Genomic DNA, 19,259 nt, shown 5'->3' with positions numbered 1-19,259 from the left:
TTGGATGCCTTGCTCAGAACATATGCTTTCCCATTTTTCCCTTCATTTTCCAAAGTGATGCCTTACAAGAACTTGTCCTTGGCCAAGCAGACGGCTTGTCCCCAAATAGCTCGTATTTAGATAGCTGTGATCCTGAGGTAGCCAAGCAAACATTCCAAAACCAAGTCATTTGTAATATCTTTAAATGCAAATATATTTTAGGGCTTTTTCTTGGCAAAGATGTTTGCTAAAACTTCTAATACCCATCAGAGATTGGCAAAAAAAGAAAGAAAAGGAAGACAAATACTCTTCGGGCTCAAAAAGAACACAATCCTATTTCTCAGCCATCCACCAGAAAGGAGTAGAAGCTCCAGGCAGCAAGGCTTTGGCAGGAGTCAGACTAAGCTACATCATAGTCTCTGAGGCCCGGGACTGTGGATATCATTCAGTCTGGCCTAACCAAACCATTAAGCTGAGAGATACCCAGTCACCTCTAATATAGAGGAAGGGCGCCATTCTATCATTGCGTGTGATTTCATAATTCCGGTTACTAGAACAGATGTCTTCAGAGGTGACCATTAGGATCCGTGTAGGACAGTGTTGCCCAGATTTGCTTAGTGATAACATATCGCTTGGGGTCAGGGCCAGCTTCGTGCGCTTGGGACCAGTGCACTTGCATGGGGCCTTGCTTTTGGAAGGGTCCCGAGTTTGTAGTTTAATGCTTTGTATTTCGCACCTCAAGTCCGATTGAGACAGTGGAGCACCCCTGCGCTGAGAACTTAGAACCTGTCTCTACCTCCCGGGGATGGATTCTTGACCCTCTCACTCCTTGTCCCCCCTGCCCAATGGCCACCACCACCCCTCAACCCGTGGCATGCTGGCGTACTTCCGACCTCGGCCCCAACAGCTATCATTGCCACCCTCCTCTTGTGCAGGCGCAGGGAGGGTTGAGGTTGGGTGTGCCTGTTCTATGCCGTTTTGGGAGGCGTCAGGGCCACATAGTATCTGAGGACTGGAAGTTTGTCGCAGCACATCTGGAGGGGGAATGGTGGGAGCAAGCTTCTTGCACACCTCCATTCCAGGTACTGAGCGCATCCTGGCATGGTAGTTATAATCCATTGCGAACCACCATACCCCCCCCACCCCCCACACACACATTGCTCGTTGCTGCAGTGAGCCAGTAAGAAGGGAAGATTGACTTACCTTCCCTTGGGGCGGATGGGAGAGGGTACCTGACGGCCAAGGGCATTTGTGCTTGCATGTTAGATCACAGGGGGCAGCTCTTGGGCACCCATCAGCATCTCCCCCTTCCCAACAAATATGCCCCACGCCTGAGTAAGTGTGATGTTAAGTAATAAACTAAAAACCCCATGATGGCTTGCAAGAGACCACAGAAGAAAGAGGAAAGTTTTGTATGTTAGTATTTTCAGTGGCATGTGTTTATTTCCTGGTTTTTGAACAAGGGGCCCCACATTTTCATATGGACACTGAGCCCCACAAATTATGTAGCCAGCTCTGGGTGGACTGAGCACTTTTAAAATAAAGGTCACCAAGCCTTGGAAATGCTGAAACAGAATTTCTCCAATAATTATGCATTAAGGGTAATCTGGAGATCTTCATTTTCTCTGGTCACACCCACCAAATACTCTAGTTGAGTCTGGGTGGGCCCCCAAATCTGCGTTGTACACGCATCCCAGATGATTCTGCTGCAATCGGCCCACTGATCACACTTGGAGACATACTGTGTGCTTAGGAACATTGATTGTGAAGCCGGGCAGACCAGAGCTTATACCCTAACTTCACCACTAACTAACCTAACCAACCTTAGGGGAGTGACGTCATCTGTAAATGGACGTGTTAATATCACTCCATGAAGTGTTGTACTTAATGTACATGAAACACTTAGCACGATGATTAGTCCATAGTAAGCAACCAATAAATGTTCAAAAAAATTAAGAAGACTGTTAAGTCTGAGTGGTGGCCACACTGGTGTTCATGATATTATTATGTGAGTTGTCCTATATTTTTCCAACTTCTCAAAATAACAAGCAACAGCTAGGGGCGCCTGGGTGGCTCAGTCTGTTGAACGTCCCACCCTTGATTTCGGCTCAGGTCATGACCCCAGGGTCATGGATTCAGCCCCACATCACGCTCCGTACTGAGTGTGGAATCTGCTTGAGAGTCAGTCTCTCCCTCTGCCCGGCTCCCTCGTCCCCTCCCCCCTCTCTAAAATAAATGTAAGGGGCACCTGAGTGGCCCAGTCGGTTGAGCAACCAACTCTTGATTTCGGCTCAGGTCATGATCTCACAGTTCGTGAGTTTGAGTCCTGCGTTGAGCCCCGCCCACCCCCATGCTGGGCTCCATGCTGGTAGCGCCAAGCCTGCTTGGGATTCTCTCTCATTCCCTCTTTCTCAGCCCCTCCCCCACTTGTAGTCTCACACTTGCGCAGGCGCGCTGTCTCTCTCTCTCAAAATGAATAAATTTTAAATAAATTTTTAAAAAGTGACAGCTAGAATGAGAGAGAAAGCTAAAATATGGAAAAGGGGTCAGAAGCTTGCAGTGAGTCAGCCCCATAAGTCTCTGGGTAGGTGGCCAATACTTGAGTGTCTAGGACTTAGTAGATGTTCAGTAAATTGAATTCAGGACAAAAAGAATCTTCACTAGACCATACGCCAAGGACCTTCTCAGACTCCCACTTAAGGGGACTGACCACTCTCTTTCCCTAGTTTAGAAAGAGATTTAGGCCTGAGACCAGGCTTGCTTTAGTAAAAGGGCAGGAGTTCATAGGAATTACTCAGCAACTGCACAAGGGTTTCCAAATGTTCAGTGCGCCCTCTAGCGTCCTTACTTCTCACCTTTTTTTTCCCCCCTGAGCAAGTGGCTCAGGGTGCACTGGAAGTGAAATTTTCCAAGTTGATCTAGACATCGAGGTGGTAAAAACATTCACTGTCCACTCTGATTAGACAATAAATGTACAGATAAAAGAAAGGATTGGCCTCTTGTCTGATAATGCCCAGGCTCAAAGCAGGCACCCAAACACCTCTGTCCACTTTGCCCAAGCACAGCTAAGTAGACCTTTCAGGACAGAGGCAGCTTACATATCCAGCCAAGGGGAGCGGAATATGGCTGGGGGGGGGGAAGGGCAGGCGTGCGTGTGTCCTGCTCTTCATCAGTGCCTGGAAGGCTGTAAGCACGGCCCTTATAGAGGCCAGTGGTCTCAAGTCATACTTAAAGAGACCTCATGGAGGGACTTCTGGGTGGCTCAGTCGGTTAAGCGTCCGACTCCAGTGCAGGTCATGATCTCACAGTTCGTGGGTTCGAGCCCCGCATTGGGCTCTGTGCTGACGGCTAGCTCAGAGTCTGGAGCCTGCTTCGAATTCTGTGTCTCCCTTGCTCTCTGCCCCTCCCCCACTCGCACTCTGTCTCTCTCTCTCTCTCAAAAATGACATTAAGAAAAAAAGACCTCATTGAAAAATCAGTAGTTTTTCTCTCTCAAATCACCTTCTAGCAAGAATTCCTCACGCAGGGACAGACGACCCAATAACAACAGCGGACCTGGAGGAGTCAGGTCAGTGCATTGCTGAATTTACCTGCCATGTCCCATGCAGCAGTTTGTGCCATCAGAGACTCTGACTCGCCCGGAAAAAGGCATCCAAGGGCCACACCTCACCGACCCTGTTCTCTCATATTTGCCTCGTCTAGATCTCCTCCTGGCTCTCATTGCACATTCTCTTTGAGACAGTTACAGAAATGGCTTTTTTGAGCGTGTACCAGAAACACTAACTCATCGGCAAACTTGGCACCTTCCAGAAACACTCCAGTTCCGCCCACACCGAGAATCCAACTTTTTGCCCACTCCTATAAACAGCACCTGTGTTTATTTTGTTCTGGATCAAGCACATTATGCAGTGAGTTTCACAATTTTGTTTCCACAGGTCGTTTTGCATGGGACAGTTGATGCGTTCTGTGGCGGGTCCATCATTAATGAAAAATGGGTGGTAACTGCAGCCCACTGTATTAATCCGGATGTGAAAATTACCATTGTTGCAGGTAAATAAACAAAACAGGATGGCAATCTGCGGTACCACTAGACCTTCTATATGATTGGTGCATCGTACTTTCCTAGGGCCTAATAAGTTCTTTGCTAACTAAGTTGAGCTAGTGCTAGAGGCAGCGATTTCCAGAACCTAACTTGTTGCATCCTCCAAGCCCCCCACTGTTCTTTGGATGTGCCTATGATAACGCCCATTCCACAGGGGTAGATTTATTTATTGATGTGTACATTTCTGCAGCACCCTGAGCCTCCCCAAAAGCTATGTCACATCCCTCCTCTTTGAACCTGTATGCAGTGAGCCTTCAGCTAACATCTGAATGAATGAGCAAATGAATGTATTATCTGTGTGACCCAAAAAATGGGTCAATATACTTGAAATTAAGAAAGTCTAGGATAATTCATGACACGCAGATTCATAAGCATCTGTGAACGATGTTAAGAGTTGTAACAACATGGGTCACCAAACCAGCCCCATGATGGTCCCGAATGCATTTCTGGTCTGAAAAGTATGCATTGGCCCTCATGACATTTTACCAAAATCGTAACAATGTAAGATTGGGATCCCCGACCCTTGGCTATCAGTCAATTCAGCGATGCCGAAAATCTTGGACTATTCGTGACTGAAGAGAAATTTCCTTTCCATAGGTGAATATAACATCGAGGAGAAGGAACATACGGAGCAAAAGCGAAATGTGATTCGCACTATTCTTCACCACAGCTACAATGCAGCTGTCAATAAATACAGCCATGACATTGCCCTTCTGGAACTGGATGAACCCTTAACGCTAAACAGCTATGTAACACCTATTTGCATTGCTGACAGGGAATATACCAACACCTTCCTTAAATTTGGATCTGGCTACGTGAGTGGCTGGGGGAGAGTCTTCAACAGAGGGAGACCGGCTACTGTTCTTCAGTACCTTAAAGTTCCACTCGTTGACCGAGCCACGTGCCTTCGCTCCACCAAGTTTACCATCTATAATAACATGTTCTGTGCTGGCTTCCATGAGGGAGGTAAAGATTCATGCCAGGGAGACAGTGGGGGACCTCATGTTACCGAAGTGGAAGGCACTAATTTCTTAACTGGAATTATTAGCTGGGGTGAAGAGTGCGCAATGAAAGGAAAATATGGAATATACACCAAGGTATCCCGGTATGTCAACTGGATTAAAGAAAAGACAAAGCTCACTTAAAGTAAAATGAATTTCCAAGGCTGACATATTTGGGGTTGAAAATGGACAAGGTCCTTTACCAACGAATCACTTTCCCATCTCTTTAGATTTGACTGTATACGTTCTATAAATATAGCTGTTTCTCTTTATGGGGAGAAATCTAGCTAGAATTCCTATTTTACTAGGGTAAATCGATTAGAAAATGTAATCAGTAGGGGCGCCTGGGTGGCTCAGTCGGTTAAGCCTCTGACATCGGCTCAGGTCATGATCTCATGGTTCGCAAGTTCGAGCCCCGTGTCAGGCTCCACGCTGACAGCACAGAGCCTGGAGCCTGCTTCGAGTTCTGTGTCTCCCTCTGTCTCGGCCCCTCCGCTCTTCATGCTCCGGTGTCTTTCTCTCTCTCTCTCTCTCTCTCAAAAATAAATAAACATTTAAAAAGTCTCTTTCTCTCTCTCTCAAAAATAAACATTAAAAAAATAGAATGTAATCACTGGAGAAATATACTGTGATAGGAAATTGTGGCCATTTCTACAGGTCCAGCCCTTAACCACATTGTGAAGCTAAGTTCTTCCTCCTCCGTTGGGGCGACTCTCTGATTCTCCATCTTGGTGGCATTCCATGTTCTAGATCATTGTTAACCTCTTCCACCAAAACATCACAGTTGGTTAGATCTGTATCCAGGATATGCGGTCTCATTCATGATAAGGCCAACATTACACTCATAAAGAAAGAGCACAGGAGCAGGTGACAGGTTGAAACTCACCAGAAACACCATTCCTTTTCTGTATCCTTATTCCTACTTCCTTGATCTCTTCCATCTCCTAATCCCCAAATCAGTCCCCTCCCCTTCTCCTTTCCCCTGCATGGGCATTAAAGGAAGAAAGGGGACATCATTCTGTTTTACTACTGTCCACAGTTACACATGTCTGTCAAACCCAGACTTGCTTTCAGTATGGTCTTTGACTTGCTTTTCAGAGCATAGCGATGATGTAAGGTGCCTGAAGAGCTTAAAGGAAAGGATCCTGAGAGAGTTGTGCTATTAAAATACATGCATCATGGAAGGAATGGCCCATCAGAATAGTTGTCTAAGAGCTTGTAATTGAGTTGTGATGGAGGTAACTAAGAAAGGTGACATCGACTCATGTGTCTCGTCCCCCACCTGAAAAAAATGTCAACAGAGGGGCGCCTGGGTGGCTCAGTTGGTTAAGTGTCCGACTTCGGCTCAGGTCATGATCTCACAGTTTGTGGGTTTGAGCCCCGCATCGGGCTCTGTGCTGACAGCTACCTCAGAGCCTGGAGCCTGCTTCAGATTCTGTGTCTCCCTCTCTCTCTCTGACCCTCCCCTGCTCATTCTGTCTCTCTCTCTCAGAAATAAATAAAACATTTAAAAAATAGTTTTTTTTAAATGTCAACAGAGAAGAACAGTCAGTTTACAATCTTGATCTAGTAGAGTCTTCAAGGAAGAGTTCATCAATGTGTCTCCAGTATTGTCCAAGGCTAAGGAAGAAGTTGCCCTAGACCAGAGAACAGAAGCACCAAGTCTCCTAAACTAGCATGTCCCCACAGTGGAGATGGGTGCCCTGGTGGCTCACAGACATGAGTCATTCCAATGAGCCAGCTCACTCCCCTTTTTCTGGTTTCACACTCCCCAGGCAACTTTTTTATTATAATTAGGCCTTCTGTATTGACTTTTCTACAGGGCTGCTGACTGGCCTACATATAGACTTCAGTGTGTCAGAATAGCTCCCTTCATGAATTAATAAAGTGGTGTTCTGGTTCATAGCTCAGCTTTTTGTGAACTTGGTGATGATGTGAATCGGTCATCCTGAATTTCATGACGTGTGGAACTACTGACAAAATCGTGTTTGGGACCACTTTGACCCCACGAGCTGCTGCCCTCACCTCACCCCCAGCCAGGCCTCACTCTCACTGATGTCTTTCAAATTCTTCTAGTTAATACACTTTTACTTTAGTCTTTCAAACCTAAATATCAGTAAATGCATTTTCAAATTTCTCAAAAAGTGTTTCCTGTTGAGTCATTCACAGACGTATCTCAAACACTACATTCAGCAGGACGCTCAGCATAATATGCCCAAGTGCAATACAGCGCATCCGAGTTTTGATGCGCTATTATCCGGCTTTCATACGAGGCAGTGTGTTCTGTGCTCTGGAGGGGACAGTGGTCTGGGTCCACCTGGAACAGAATTGAGTTTACGTAGCTGTGGATACAGCTGTGGACAAGTCACTCCACGTTTTGGGCTTTGAGTCACTCCACGTTTTGGGCTTTGAGTTCTCCATTTGTACAACGAAGGAGTTTGACAGGGTGCTCACCAAAGGCACTCGTCGACCTTGCTACTCTGTGATTTCATGATGTTTCGTTCCTTTATTCAACAAACATTCAAGGACTGATTACCATGTGCCAAACGCCAATATGTTCATTAAATATGAATCCACACTTCTATATTTTGTGAGTGAACTCAAATGATGTGTCATGAAAGGAGGCCAGAATAAATCAAAGTAATGAGTGTCACGGAGGCTCTGTGAACAAACAAAAGAAGCCAGTTCTGCTACTGTTGGCCAAAGGAAGGAAAAACAAGAGACACTCCAATTGGCCGCCTTAGGTTTGAGGATGATCCTAATTCACCCACGAAAACATGTTACTTCAAGTTTGAATGATGAAAGGTCTGGAGCCCCAGCACTCCACAGTTGGTAAGAGTGAGCCAGTCGGGCCTGGTTGCCAGGGAAACCACGCTGAAAGGCAGCAGTGGGGGGGTGGCCTCACACCTCCTGTGATTGGTCTTCCCTGGACCAGAGAAAGAAGACCCTGGGCCCATAAATCTCCCAGCCATGGTTCTCCTTTTCCCCCACAAGCATGTGACTGCCACCAAGCACATGGAGCACCTGAAGCCCGCCCAAGAGCCAGCGACATCAGAGCCAGATCCTTTCTAGACTCCACCTAGGGCGTTGGCAGTCGCCATGGACGAATCATTAGCGCTTCCAAGATCACTGTAGCTACTTAACCTAAATGGGAGGAAACATGCTGCCGCCATATTGGAAGTGACAGGTTAAAATAGAGCTCCCGCTGAGTGAAGAAAAGCGTGTCGCCTTAACTTGTTGCTTGAAGAAAAGCGCGTCGCCTTAACTTGTTGCTTGAAGAAAAGCGCGTCGTCTTAACTTGTTGCTTAAGTATGACGGCCTTTGGTTCTTCTGAAGCTCCGTTGTTTTCCGATGACAGGAACAGAGCACTGTCCAGTTTTTCGGCCAAGGGAGAAAGAAAGGGCTTTGTCCCCTACTCTCCAAAACCATGACAGGCCAGGTCACAGAGTCGCTGCATTATCATGTCCAGAACAGCCTCTGAATGCTTCGTGGGCAGCCTGAGAATGTCAGTGCAGTCTGGAATGTCATCAAAACCACTCTGCCCATTGAATGGATGAGGAGATGGAGGCCAAGGCCAGGCCCAGAGTAATACACTGGCAGAATCAGGACTTGAATTCAGGTCCCTCACTCCACAGTGCTTTGGATTGGAGCGCCGGCTATTTTTAGGGCAGCCGGGGCCATCTGCGCTGGCGGCAAGCCTTTCAGCAAACCTGAGACTGAAAACTGCCTAGAATTCATGCTAGTGACACTCCAACAACCAGGTGACCAAGCCAAGACCAACAGGTCGTCCAGAAGGTGGAATGGCACACTGCAGCTGTGGCCACTGGCTCGTAACAGACCCTCGGTAATACATGCGGGACAAACCCGTGTGGCTGGGCTTCTAGCCCGGCTGTGAGCACTGGGCCTTCCAAATGTGACATTTGACATCTAGAACAAGTTTGTCACTGTCATCTGGCATGCAGGCATTCGGCACCATTTCAATTTGATTCACTGTGGCTATGCAGGCTAAGACACCTGTGGCCCGGGGACACAGCACGCGCTCCGGGAGCGGAGAGGCCCGCGGAAGCTGAACTTCTCACCGTGCAGGGCACCGTGGGGGACCAGGAAACTGGCTTCAGCTGCTGCTAGGCCTATCTGAGCCAAGCGCTCAGGAATCGGGCTCCTTTTGAATCTGCAGCTAAGGCCATCTAGAAATCTCATGGTTAAAAGCCCCCAAGGGGCACCTGGGTGGCTCAGTAGGTTAAGCGTTGACTTTAGCTCAGGTCATGATCTCCCAGTTTGTGGATTCAAGCACCGCGTCTGGCTCTGTGCTGACAGCTCGGAGCCTGGAACCTGATTTGGATTCTGTGTCTCTCCTTTTTTTTTAAAATTTTTTTTTAAATTTTATTTATTTCTGAGAGAGAGACAGACAGCGTGAGCAGGGGAGGGTCCAAGAGAGGGGGAGACACAGAATCTGAAGCAGGCTCAGGGCTCTGAGCTAGCTGTCAGCACAGAGCCTGACGCGGGGCTTGAACCCACAAACTGTGAGATCATGACCTGAGCCGAAGTAGGACGCTTTACCAACTGAGTCACCCAGGCGCCCCAGTGTTTCTCTCCTTCTTTCTGCCCCTCCCCTGCTCATGCTCTGTTTCTCAATAATAAATAAACGTTAAAAAAATTTTTTAAGCCCCCCAAATCAACATTTTCTGTAAACCGGGGAAGCTGCTGACAGTCACAGGAGGCAAAAGACTGGAATTCCTGCCCCTTTCAACCAATCCAAGCAAGCCAACCACTCTACTCATTTTCTCCAACAGTACTTTCTTTTTTATTATTATTCTTAAAAAATTCTTTTAATTTTTATTTATTTTTGAGAGAGACAGTGTGTGAGCAGGGGAGTGGCAGAGAGAGTGGGAGACACAGAACCTGAAGCAGGCTCCAGGCTCTGAGCTGTCAGCACAGAGCCCGATGCGGGGCTCGAACCCACAGACTTAACTGACTGAGCCACCCAGGTGCCCCTCCACCAGTACATTCAAAGCACAGCTTTTCCCACCGTATCCTTGAAGTTAGGGCTTGCCTTGAGATTTCAGAGTTACTTTGGCCCCTAGCAGGGGTGAAGTTATCAGAAAGAAAAGCAGGAGGCAGACTTTCTTATCTCTCTAGAGATATAGATATAAAGAAGCAATGGCTTCTGGAACACGGCTGGAGCGTTTTCTCCACACCCTTAACAGAACAACAGAAGGGTTTCAAACGCCCGGCCAGATCATTTCATTCCGGTCGGAGTTTCCCTGTTGGTTGAAGGAAGGATAGAAATATAAGGACAGGGATATTCCTGATTCCAAAGACTTCTTTTCAAAACGTTGCTTCATTGCGATGTGAAATATGGGATCTTAATCTCTAAAATTTGCTGAAATAGTAAATCTCCTGGATGCTGTCATTTTTGCAAAAAAAGAAAAATTTAATGTTTATTTGTTATTGAGAGAAAGAGACTGAGCATGAGCAGGGGAGGAGCAGAAAGACCGAGACAGAATTCAAAGCAGGCTCCAGGCTCTGAGCTATCAACACAGAGCCCAACACGGGGCTTGAACTCACAAGCCGCGAGATCATGACCTAGCAGAAATCAGACGCTTAACCGACTGAGCCACCCAAGTGCCCCTGGATGCTGTCATCCATATTCTTAAGCGTTTAAATATGCAGTCTTCTATAACTTCTCCAGCTCAATAGCCGTGACGTGACTTAAGCACTGACCTCATAGAGTGGTCCCGTGATGTATGCTGAATGCGCAGAGCCTGCCGAGGGGCTCAAACTCCTCAAACTGAGATCATGACCTGAGATGAAATCAGTAGTCAGATATTCAACCAACTGAGCCACCCAGGTGCCCCTTGTTTTTGTTTCTTAAAGAGACTCAGTTGGTTAACATTTACTAACCTACCAATGGGCACGATCGAATTATTTGACTAAAAAGTCTTCATTTTTACAGCCCTACTATTCAATTATTGCTGTCAGTGAGCACTAAATGACACTGTTAATTAAAGTACAAAAGTTATTTAAGAAAGCATAATATTCACAAGCTAGAAATCCTAAAAAATCAGACCTTTAAAGTTGTTCTCAGAGAGCAACAGGTAGTTACTTTATGTGGTAAAATAAAACATAACATTTCTCAAATGCAAATATTTCTCCTACAGAACACATTCACACAGGGGTAAGTTGACAAAGGTTTATTCTGTGGTCGTTTTCTGCTGGCACATTTTCTGCTCGTTCACAGTCATTTGTAAGATATTTACAAAGACCATGGAAAAGAGTTCTTGACAGTTCTTGACAAAGAGTTCTCAGCCAGCAGGTAAAAAAAATAAATAAATAAAAAACAAATCACCTGGGGCACCCAGGGACTCAGCATCTAATTTTGGCTCAGGGCATGATCCTGGGGTCTGCGGGTTCGAGCCCCACATTGGGCTCTGGGCTGACAGCTCAGAGCCTGGAGTCTGCTTCGGATTCTGCGTCTCCCTCTCTTTCTGCCCCTCCCCCACTTGCACTCTGTCTCTCTCTCAACAACAAACATTAAAAACAATTTTTTAAAATACGCACAGGGATGTACAGAATAAGAGTTTGAGGTAGGGCTTCACTACATTTCAGTCATCAGGGGATAAGCAATTATATCGCAGTTTTCCATACTGAATTAAAGTGAGCACACTTTTCTACAGCATAAAATGTTTCGGATGCATAAAAATGAATAGGGAATAATATCATGAGCTCTCACATATGAACACCCATCCATTCCTTCTCACTCTGCTACCTTCAACTACCATCTTTAATTTAATGTTCATCATCCAGCATATACTTTTACTTTAAATTACCCATTAAAGGTACACATATTTTACAACTTTATACAAATGGTATCATATTTATCCTGCAATTTCCTGTGAGGTTCATTGATGATAACATAGCTCTAGATCATTTATTTTTTAAAATTTTTAAGAGAGAGAGCAAGAGGCGGGTGGGGATGGGGAGAAAGAGAGAGAGAGAGAAGGAGAGAGAATCTCAAGCAGACTCCACACTGGATCCCATGGCTGGGAGATCATGACCTGAGCCGAAATCAAGTCAGATGCTCAACGGACTAAGCCACCCAGGCGCCCTGAGATCTTATATATTTTTATTCTTTATTTAATTAGAGAATGCAAGTTGGGGGAGAGGGGCTGAGGGAGAGAAAGAATCCCAGGCAGGCTCCACACACAGTGCAGACCCCGACAAAGGGCTCAGTCCCACGCCCAGCCCCTGAGACCATAAGACCATGACCTGAGCTGAAAGCAAGAGTCAGATGGTCAACTGACTGAGCCACCCAGGTGCCCCCTCTAGATCTGTCATTTTAACTTCTACATAGTATCTTGTAGAATATTCCATAATATTCCATTCTTCTGTTCATGGTCATTCCTGTTGTTTCCAAAGTTTGGACTGTGTTACTGCAGACATGTGGGCACACATCTCCTTGAGCGTGTGCATGTTTCTCCAAGATGTTTAGGAAGGGAATCGCTAAGCTATACAGGATTCATTTCAACTTTGCTTACTATTGAAAGATTGTTCACCCAAGTATTGTACCAATTTGTGCTCCCAGTAGCACTGTGTAAGAATTCTTGCATACTCACATCCCACTCCCCTGCTTCGCAGCACTTGGTGTTTTTAGGAAGCCAGGTGGATTTTTAAGCTAATTCTTGTATGTAAAATGGCTGTGTTGCACTGACTTCAGGTATTTTAAAACTAACTGTATAGCCCTGTATCTACTCCAGCCTCAGTAATGAGACCATTTTAGCTTCTGAAGAGACATTCCAAAATGTCCACCATGGTGGAAAAGTTATGGTTCCATTAGTTACTAACATTTTATTTGTTCTCCTTCGATATCTCATAGAGTGTCACGTAAAATAGCACACTCACTACCAAACTGAGATGAAAACTTAAGTACAGGGTCCCTAGGCGGCTCAGTCAATTGAGGTTGAGCGTCTGACTTTGGCTCAGGTCATGATCTCGAGGTCCATGAGTCTGAGCCCCACATCCGGCTCGTTGCTGTCAGCCTGCCAGCAAAGAGCCCACTTCAGATCCTCTGTCCCTGCCCCCTCTCCACCCCTCCCTTGCTCGCGCTCTCCCAAAAAATATTTAAAAAAAAAAAAAAAAAGCTAACTGAAATCATCCTAGGCACACCAAGCTGTCTTCATGCTTCAAATTGCTGACCTTCATTTCTGCTCCATTATGATATTTTAATTTGTTCTCTAGCCTGGTCATACTTCTATGCTTATGTTGATAGTAAATCAAGTTAGTGAGCCTCTTTCACAAATATGCAGATGAAATGTGTCCTCGAAATGGTTTATATTTGATTTTGGTTGAGTTTACGGAAAGTTTCATTTCATTGAAGGAATACATCTTCCTGAAGTCCAACTTCACCAGCTATTCTCAATACATGGTAATAATCTGATGTGGTGCGCATATGCAGACACCACCTCCTCAGAATTTCATGTGCTAATTTGTACGTGGCAAAATGAGGCAATCAACAAGTGCAAAGCAGAACTGAAGACCTAAATATGTCATGAGCTTTAATATATAAAATACATCCTGAACTAAAAACGAAAGCCTCTTGTCACTTCTACTGACTTTCTTTTAAACAATACAAAGGGTTTCAGTTTTCTTTAACCCTGGTTTGTTCCTTTTTTAATAATGTTTATTATTTATTTTTGAGGGAGAGAGACAGAGTATGAGTCAGGGAGGGTCAGAGAGAGAGGGAGACACAGAATCCGAAGCAGGCTCCAAGCTCTAGGCTCTGATCTGTCAGAGCCCGACGCGGGACTCGAACCCATGAACCGTGAGATCACAACCTGAGCCGAAGTCGGATGCTTAGCCGACTGAGCCACCCAGGCACCCCAAACCTGGTTTGTTTCTAAGCGTTTTGCTGGCCTTGGGCAGGCCCCATGAAAACAACTGCAAACTGCCACTTCAAATCAGTGTAAGGAAGTGTACGAAAATGTAATAAAAATAACTTGTTTTGACAATTACTTGCTTGAGACTTGATCTGTTAAGCATGCCCGAGTTTACTGCCCCTATGAGAAGCAGGTTCCTGTGTTCTAATAACTATTAACAATAAGCATTTTTCTCAGAGCAAGTCCATTGAGTGAAACTGGATTGATTTCTGACTAAGCCCCAAACAGAATTGCTAATTTCTCTTCAAGCAAAGCATTCCTTATACTCCCTTACATTTACAAAAATATACTCAGAAATGTCTTTTTTTGTAATTTTTAATGTTTATTTATTTTTGAGACAGACAGAGCACAAGTCGGGGAGGGGCAGAGAGGAGGGAGACACAGAATCCGAAGTAGGCCTTAGGCTCTGAGCTGTCAGCACAGAGCCCGATGCAGGGCTCGAACTCATGAACTGTGAGATCATGACCTGAGCCGAAGTCGGATGCTTAGCCAACTGAACCACCCAGGTGCCCCTCTTCTCTCAAGAGAATACTAGAGCCCAGATGTCAGAGTGGCTTTCATAACAACTCTATGAGATTCGTACGCAATTTTGGAAATGTCACCAATAACGTTTGCTCTTCAGCCAACATATAGGAATAAAAACTGGAATACATATTGTAATTTCCAAGGAGCTCTTTGGAGTTGGATTAGCTTCTTTTTAACTAGTTTGCTGAAAGCCCTTGCTCAATAAAAACTCAAAATAAATTCAAAGGCAAAAGAAAGGTTTCATTTTGTGATGGGATGCTCGCAGAGGCATCTGAAAGATTTCTCAATTTTTAAAAAACAGAAGATTCAGTTGAACCAACTTGACAGATTTCTGTTCCTTCTCCATATTAAGCCCAAAGTTCTGGCTCCTTAGTGGGCTTTGGGAGAGATGAAGTCTGGCAAACCCAACTAGGTGCCCTTTGCAAAAGTGATGTTTCAGAAAACCACCTCAGAGATCTAGCTGCTTCCTGGGTTTCCTTGGGCTCCGTTATACGGAAGCAGATTTTTTTCAGTGTGTAGAAATATCCACTCATCGATGCGACTAGCTATCTAACCCCTGAAACCTTATTTATGGCTATCCTACAAATTTGGGTGAAGAAATTTTTTTATAATCTTTTATTAAGTTTATTTATTTTGGGGTGCCTGGGTGGCTCAGTTGGTTAAGCGGCTGACTTCAGCTCAGGTCACGATCTCACAGCGTTGGGCTCTGTGCTGACAGCTCAGAGCCTGGAGCCTGCTTCAGATTCTGTGTCTCCCTCTCTCTCTGCCCCTCCCGCACTCACTCTCTCTCTCTCTCTCAAAAATGAATAAATGTTTAAAAAATTAAAAAAAAAAAAGAGTCACATGCTCTTCCAACTGAGCCAGGCAGGCACCCCTGGGTGCAGAAACTTTCTGAGCAAAACATTTTATTCTAGTTCTGGTCAGAGCTCTCTGTCTCTGTCTATCTGTCTCTTGGAATTATGATGCAAGACTGAAGGTAAACATCTATTTTTTTTCCAATTTTCTTAGCACCACTTATTAAACAGTGCCCAATTTCCCCACGTGCAATACTACAGCCAATGATGCAGCAAATTCTGTATGTTAAGACCTTGTTTCTGGTTTCTCTGTTCTATTGTATTTGCCTATCATTGGGCTAATTCTCATTGTTTTATTTATTGCAGCTTTATGACAAACCTGAAAAGTAAACATTTAACTCAAACTACTTACGGTGCCTTTAGGCTGCCACTGATAAAGGAGAAGAAAGGAGGTTTCAATGTACAATTGATATTATACTAAACTGAAAAAAATATATGACTAAATTTAAGGTTGAATATTTTTAATGCGGAATTAACACAAGTACATTTACATTGTAAGTACATTTACCATGTAATTAAATTTTGAAGACTTAAATGGAAATTGCTGCTATGTTTTATAGTAACACACGTTTATAGCCCAATAAAATTAATACAGCGCATTTCCATATACAAATACATATACAAATGTAGCATTTGTCGTACAGTGATTAAGACATTAAAAGACTATAACTGTATGTTTGAATCTACAGAACTCAGTATTGTCTTAAAGGATTAAAATCGCTAGTTTAATACCATAAAAATGAAGACGTTTTGTGCAGGGGGCATCGTCAATCAAGAACTTTATCTCCTAATTCTGTCTTCTAACCACAGGATTGGCCCTCAAAAGAAACGTACGTTACTCTCATTTTGTTATTGTTCTTGCCGTAGCAGCATTAAGCGAAACATCAAATTTATGGAATTTTCATGAGCAAGTTACAAATCAACCATCATAAATTCAACAAACTGGACATTAGAAGAGTTCTAATTTGCAGGTACCTTTGAGTAAAATACAATTGGTTTGTCATACAAACCGTTACAGCAAATGATACCAGTGGCATGAACTATTATGATCTTGACACACAAACCTACTTAAAAGATACATTTAGGTCTAATAGAGTTATTGTGTTGTTTATCATAAGACCAATAATCAAAAACCATGCGCCTAAAGTGCCAACTTGACAGCAAAACTCACAATCCATGGTTCAAAAGGCAGCAATTTCAAACCACGGTCTTCAGTGGTCCGTAACAGAAAATACTCCAGGCATAAATGGCATGCAAAAACCGGCCCTGTGCTTTAAAGCAAGTGATCGTGCTTTTTACAAATTTAGAAGAAAGACATCTATACACGGATCACCAAAGAAACACCCTAGGAAGAGACACAATATAACTTAAGAACACCTTTACCAGAATAGGTTTTTCTACCAAATGCAAAACCAAGTGAAGACACTGGAATGTAGAGCTTTGTTACGGGAATACCTCCTTAAAGCTGTGACACGTGTATCTAAGTTTCAATGCATAAAATGTAAACTTTGACACATCCTAACTACAGGATTTTTGGCTTTGGATCTTTCCAGAAGCATAAGACAGCCCTGACAACCCTAAATACCAGTCAAAAAGTGCAAAAGACGTCCTTCAGAACACATCCCTTTGGTACGTTAGAGTCCCACAGATAACAGAAGTAAATAATGAAAGAAACCGTCAGCTAACAAAGAGGGTTAAACTCACTGATTATCTCTCTTCTCTCTTTGGAGTTTTGTTTTGTTACTGGAAAGTTACCCCAAACATTACAGGTAAAGCGTTTTACCTGGAAACTTTCCGAGGTACATTGATTTCTGGTTTTTTAGATGGAATCCGAATGCAAGACATGAAACACCCTACTTGGAAGCAAAGTAAGCTGCACTTGTCCCCTGAGCAGGGCCGCGGAAGGTGTGAAGACGGTTCTTGGCAAGAATGAGATAAGCTGTGAATGACGAAGTCCTCCTCAGTCCTGAGGAAATCCTGTGAATGTCATGGGCAGCACAGATCATCCAGACTCTCGTGCTGTGTATCTGCAACGCCTTTAAGAAATAGGATCTAGTTCACACCTCCAAAGGAAATCTTATTTTGAAAAGTCTATTCATTCTCCTTTAATTCAAGGGGAATTTAGTTTCCTTGTGTTACTCAGAGCAGCAGCTACAAAATAATGAAGAATGATGAGCGTGGGGACTCAAAAGGTTCATCCTATATCCAAAGGTGATGCTTCCTGCTTGTTTCTTTCACCATGAAAGGTGTTATTCTGTTACAAGAATATTTCTTAAAGCCATCTAGTTTACGAATGGCATGACTTCACTGAAAGCAAAATAAACAGAATTCACATCTTCTACAACTGGATTTCATAAATGTTATATAGGTTATGCTGTATGCATATGGATAACAGGAAACATGCTAAGCACATAAGTATCAAAGAGATTTTTACCCAGAGTTTGCCAGATTTCAAATAAGATAGTCTGAAATCTATCTTTAAACCTAAATGCTGCTAATAGTCATCTGTGTGGTCAACTGCAATTTCCTAATCCACTAACTGGCACACATTCCATGTTCATAGGCCACAATATACTGTTTTGCCCTATGCAGTGTAGTGATGGTAGATCTCAATCAAGACCACTTGATATTACAGCATTCAGCAAAAATCTACCAATGAGTTTTAATGTGTCAACGGACTTAAGTCATAAATGCATGTTATTGGAAAGGCATACATACCTTCACAAGGTCTTAAGTCAGAACTTTTTAGAGAATAGGGACCAAGGGGACCTAGAGCCTCTATCTAGTAGCACGCCACATTGAGAGTCATAAATGCTTTAAGTGCTGATGCTCTATCAACACGTTCCACTTTGACCCTCCCAATGGCATGTAAAAAAGAAAAGGCTATTGACAAACTATACTGATGGTAGAAAATACAAGGGACTGGAAAAGAATAATGTGTTTTTTTCCAACTAAAGCATACCTATGTTCACAAAGTAAGCCCTTTACCATCTGAAAAATAAGCATTGGTCCAATGCCAGTTTAAGTTGTTCGGACATGCGCTTTTCAAAGGGGGGTGACATACATGTCCCACAGTTCGGTTAGCTAAAATGTAATGTAATTAACTTTGTCCTGAATTAAGTATGAGGACAATCTGGCTCTACATTTAAAATGATGATACAAGTGACGGAAAACCTACTGAGTCCTCCGACATTATATGGAAGCTAGATGAATATACTTGGTGTTTTCAGTTTTGAATCTTGGAGACTGGAGCACAAGAAATGCCATTATTTTCCAATACACACATGGCTTTATTGGCTTTTAATGGCTTCATAAAAACATATATATGTTAATTTAAACAGCTTCTCAAGCATGTACTTTAAGTGACTCCTGTATTTCTTCTCTCATTAATCATTTATTTTATTGAGAAGCGGGGAGGAGGGCAGGAGAGGGAGAGAGAATCCTAAGCAGGCTCCATACTGTCAGCATGGAGCCCAATATGATGCAGGGCTCTATCTCACGAACTGGGAGACCATGACCTGAGCCGAAATCAAGAGTCGGTTGCTTATCCGACTGAGCCACTCAGGCGCCCCTCTTATTAATCATTTAAATAAGCATAATGCAGTTAGCAGAAAGCTGGCCATGTTGATTTTCAAACTTTTGAATGTAGAAGGTGGAATCAGTGAAATCTGGGGGGAAATGCGATTCCAGGTACAACTACTTGGCTTCTGAAAGTGTTCATAGTTTTAGTATCTTAGATTGTATCTTATTCTAACAGATACAAGTTTTTAAAGTTGTGACGTGCTCAATTCAGCATGTGCAATGTTTCTGTCTGTCTGATACTCTTCTTTTATAGTTAGTGCTTCTTCTGCCTTGTATAATA

The 19,259-nt window shown here is 43.8% G+C and overlaps 2 protein-coding genes across 2 annotated transcripts in view; one reads left to right on the top strand and one right to left on the bottom strand.

Annotated features, from left to right (window-relative positions):
• Positions 1-5,466, top strand: part of F9 (coagulation factor IX) — a 32,524-nt gene extending 27,058 nt beyond the window's left edge. The window contains exons 7-8 of the mRNA XM_039219999.1: positions 3,915-4,029; positions 4,679-5,466. Coding sequence (XP_039075930.1) covers positions 3,915-4,029; positions 4,679-5,226 — 663 coding nt within the window. The 3' untranslated portion in view covers positions 5,227-5,466. The remainder of the gene's footprint in view (positions 1-3,914; positions 4,030-4,678) is intronic.
• Positions 5,467-15,946: 10,480 nt separating this feature from the next.
• MCF2 (MCF.2 cell line derived transforming sequence) overlaps positions 15,947-19,259 on the bottom strand; it is an 84,136-nt gene continuing 80,823 nt past the window's right edge. Inside the window, exon 31 of the mRNA XM_039219997.1 lies at positions 15,947-17,548. Within this exon, the coding sequence (XP_039075928.1) occupies positions 17,508-17,548 (41 nt within the window). The 3' untranslated portion in view covers positions 15,947-17,507. The remainder of the gene's footprint in view (positions 17,549-19,259) is intronic.

This window comes from Hyaena hyaena, unplaced genomic scaffold (genome assembly GCF_003009895.1).
Source record: "Hyaena hyaena isolate Hyena2069 unplaced genomic scaffold, ASM300989v1 scaffold_853, whole genome shotgun sequence".
Taxonomy (NCBI): domain Eukaryota; kingdom Metazoa; phylum Chordata; class Mammalia; order Carnivora; family Hyaenidae; genus Hyaena; species Hyaena hyaena.
This window is presented reverse-complemented; position numbering and strand designations above follow the sequence as displayed.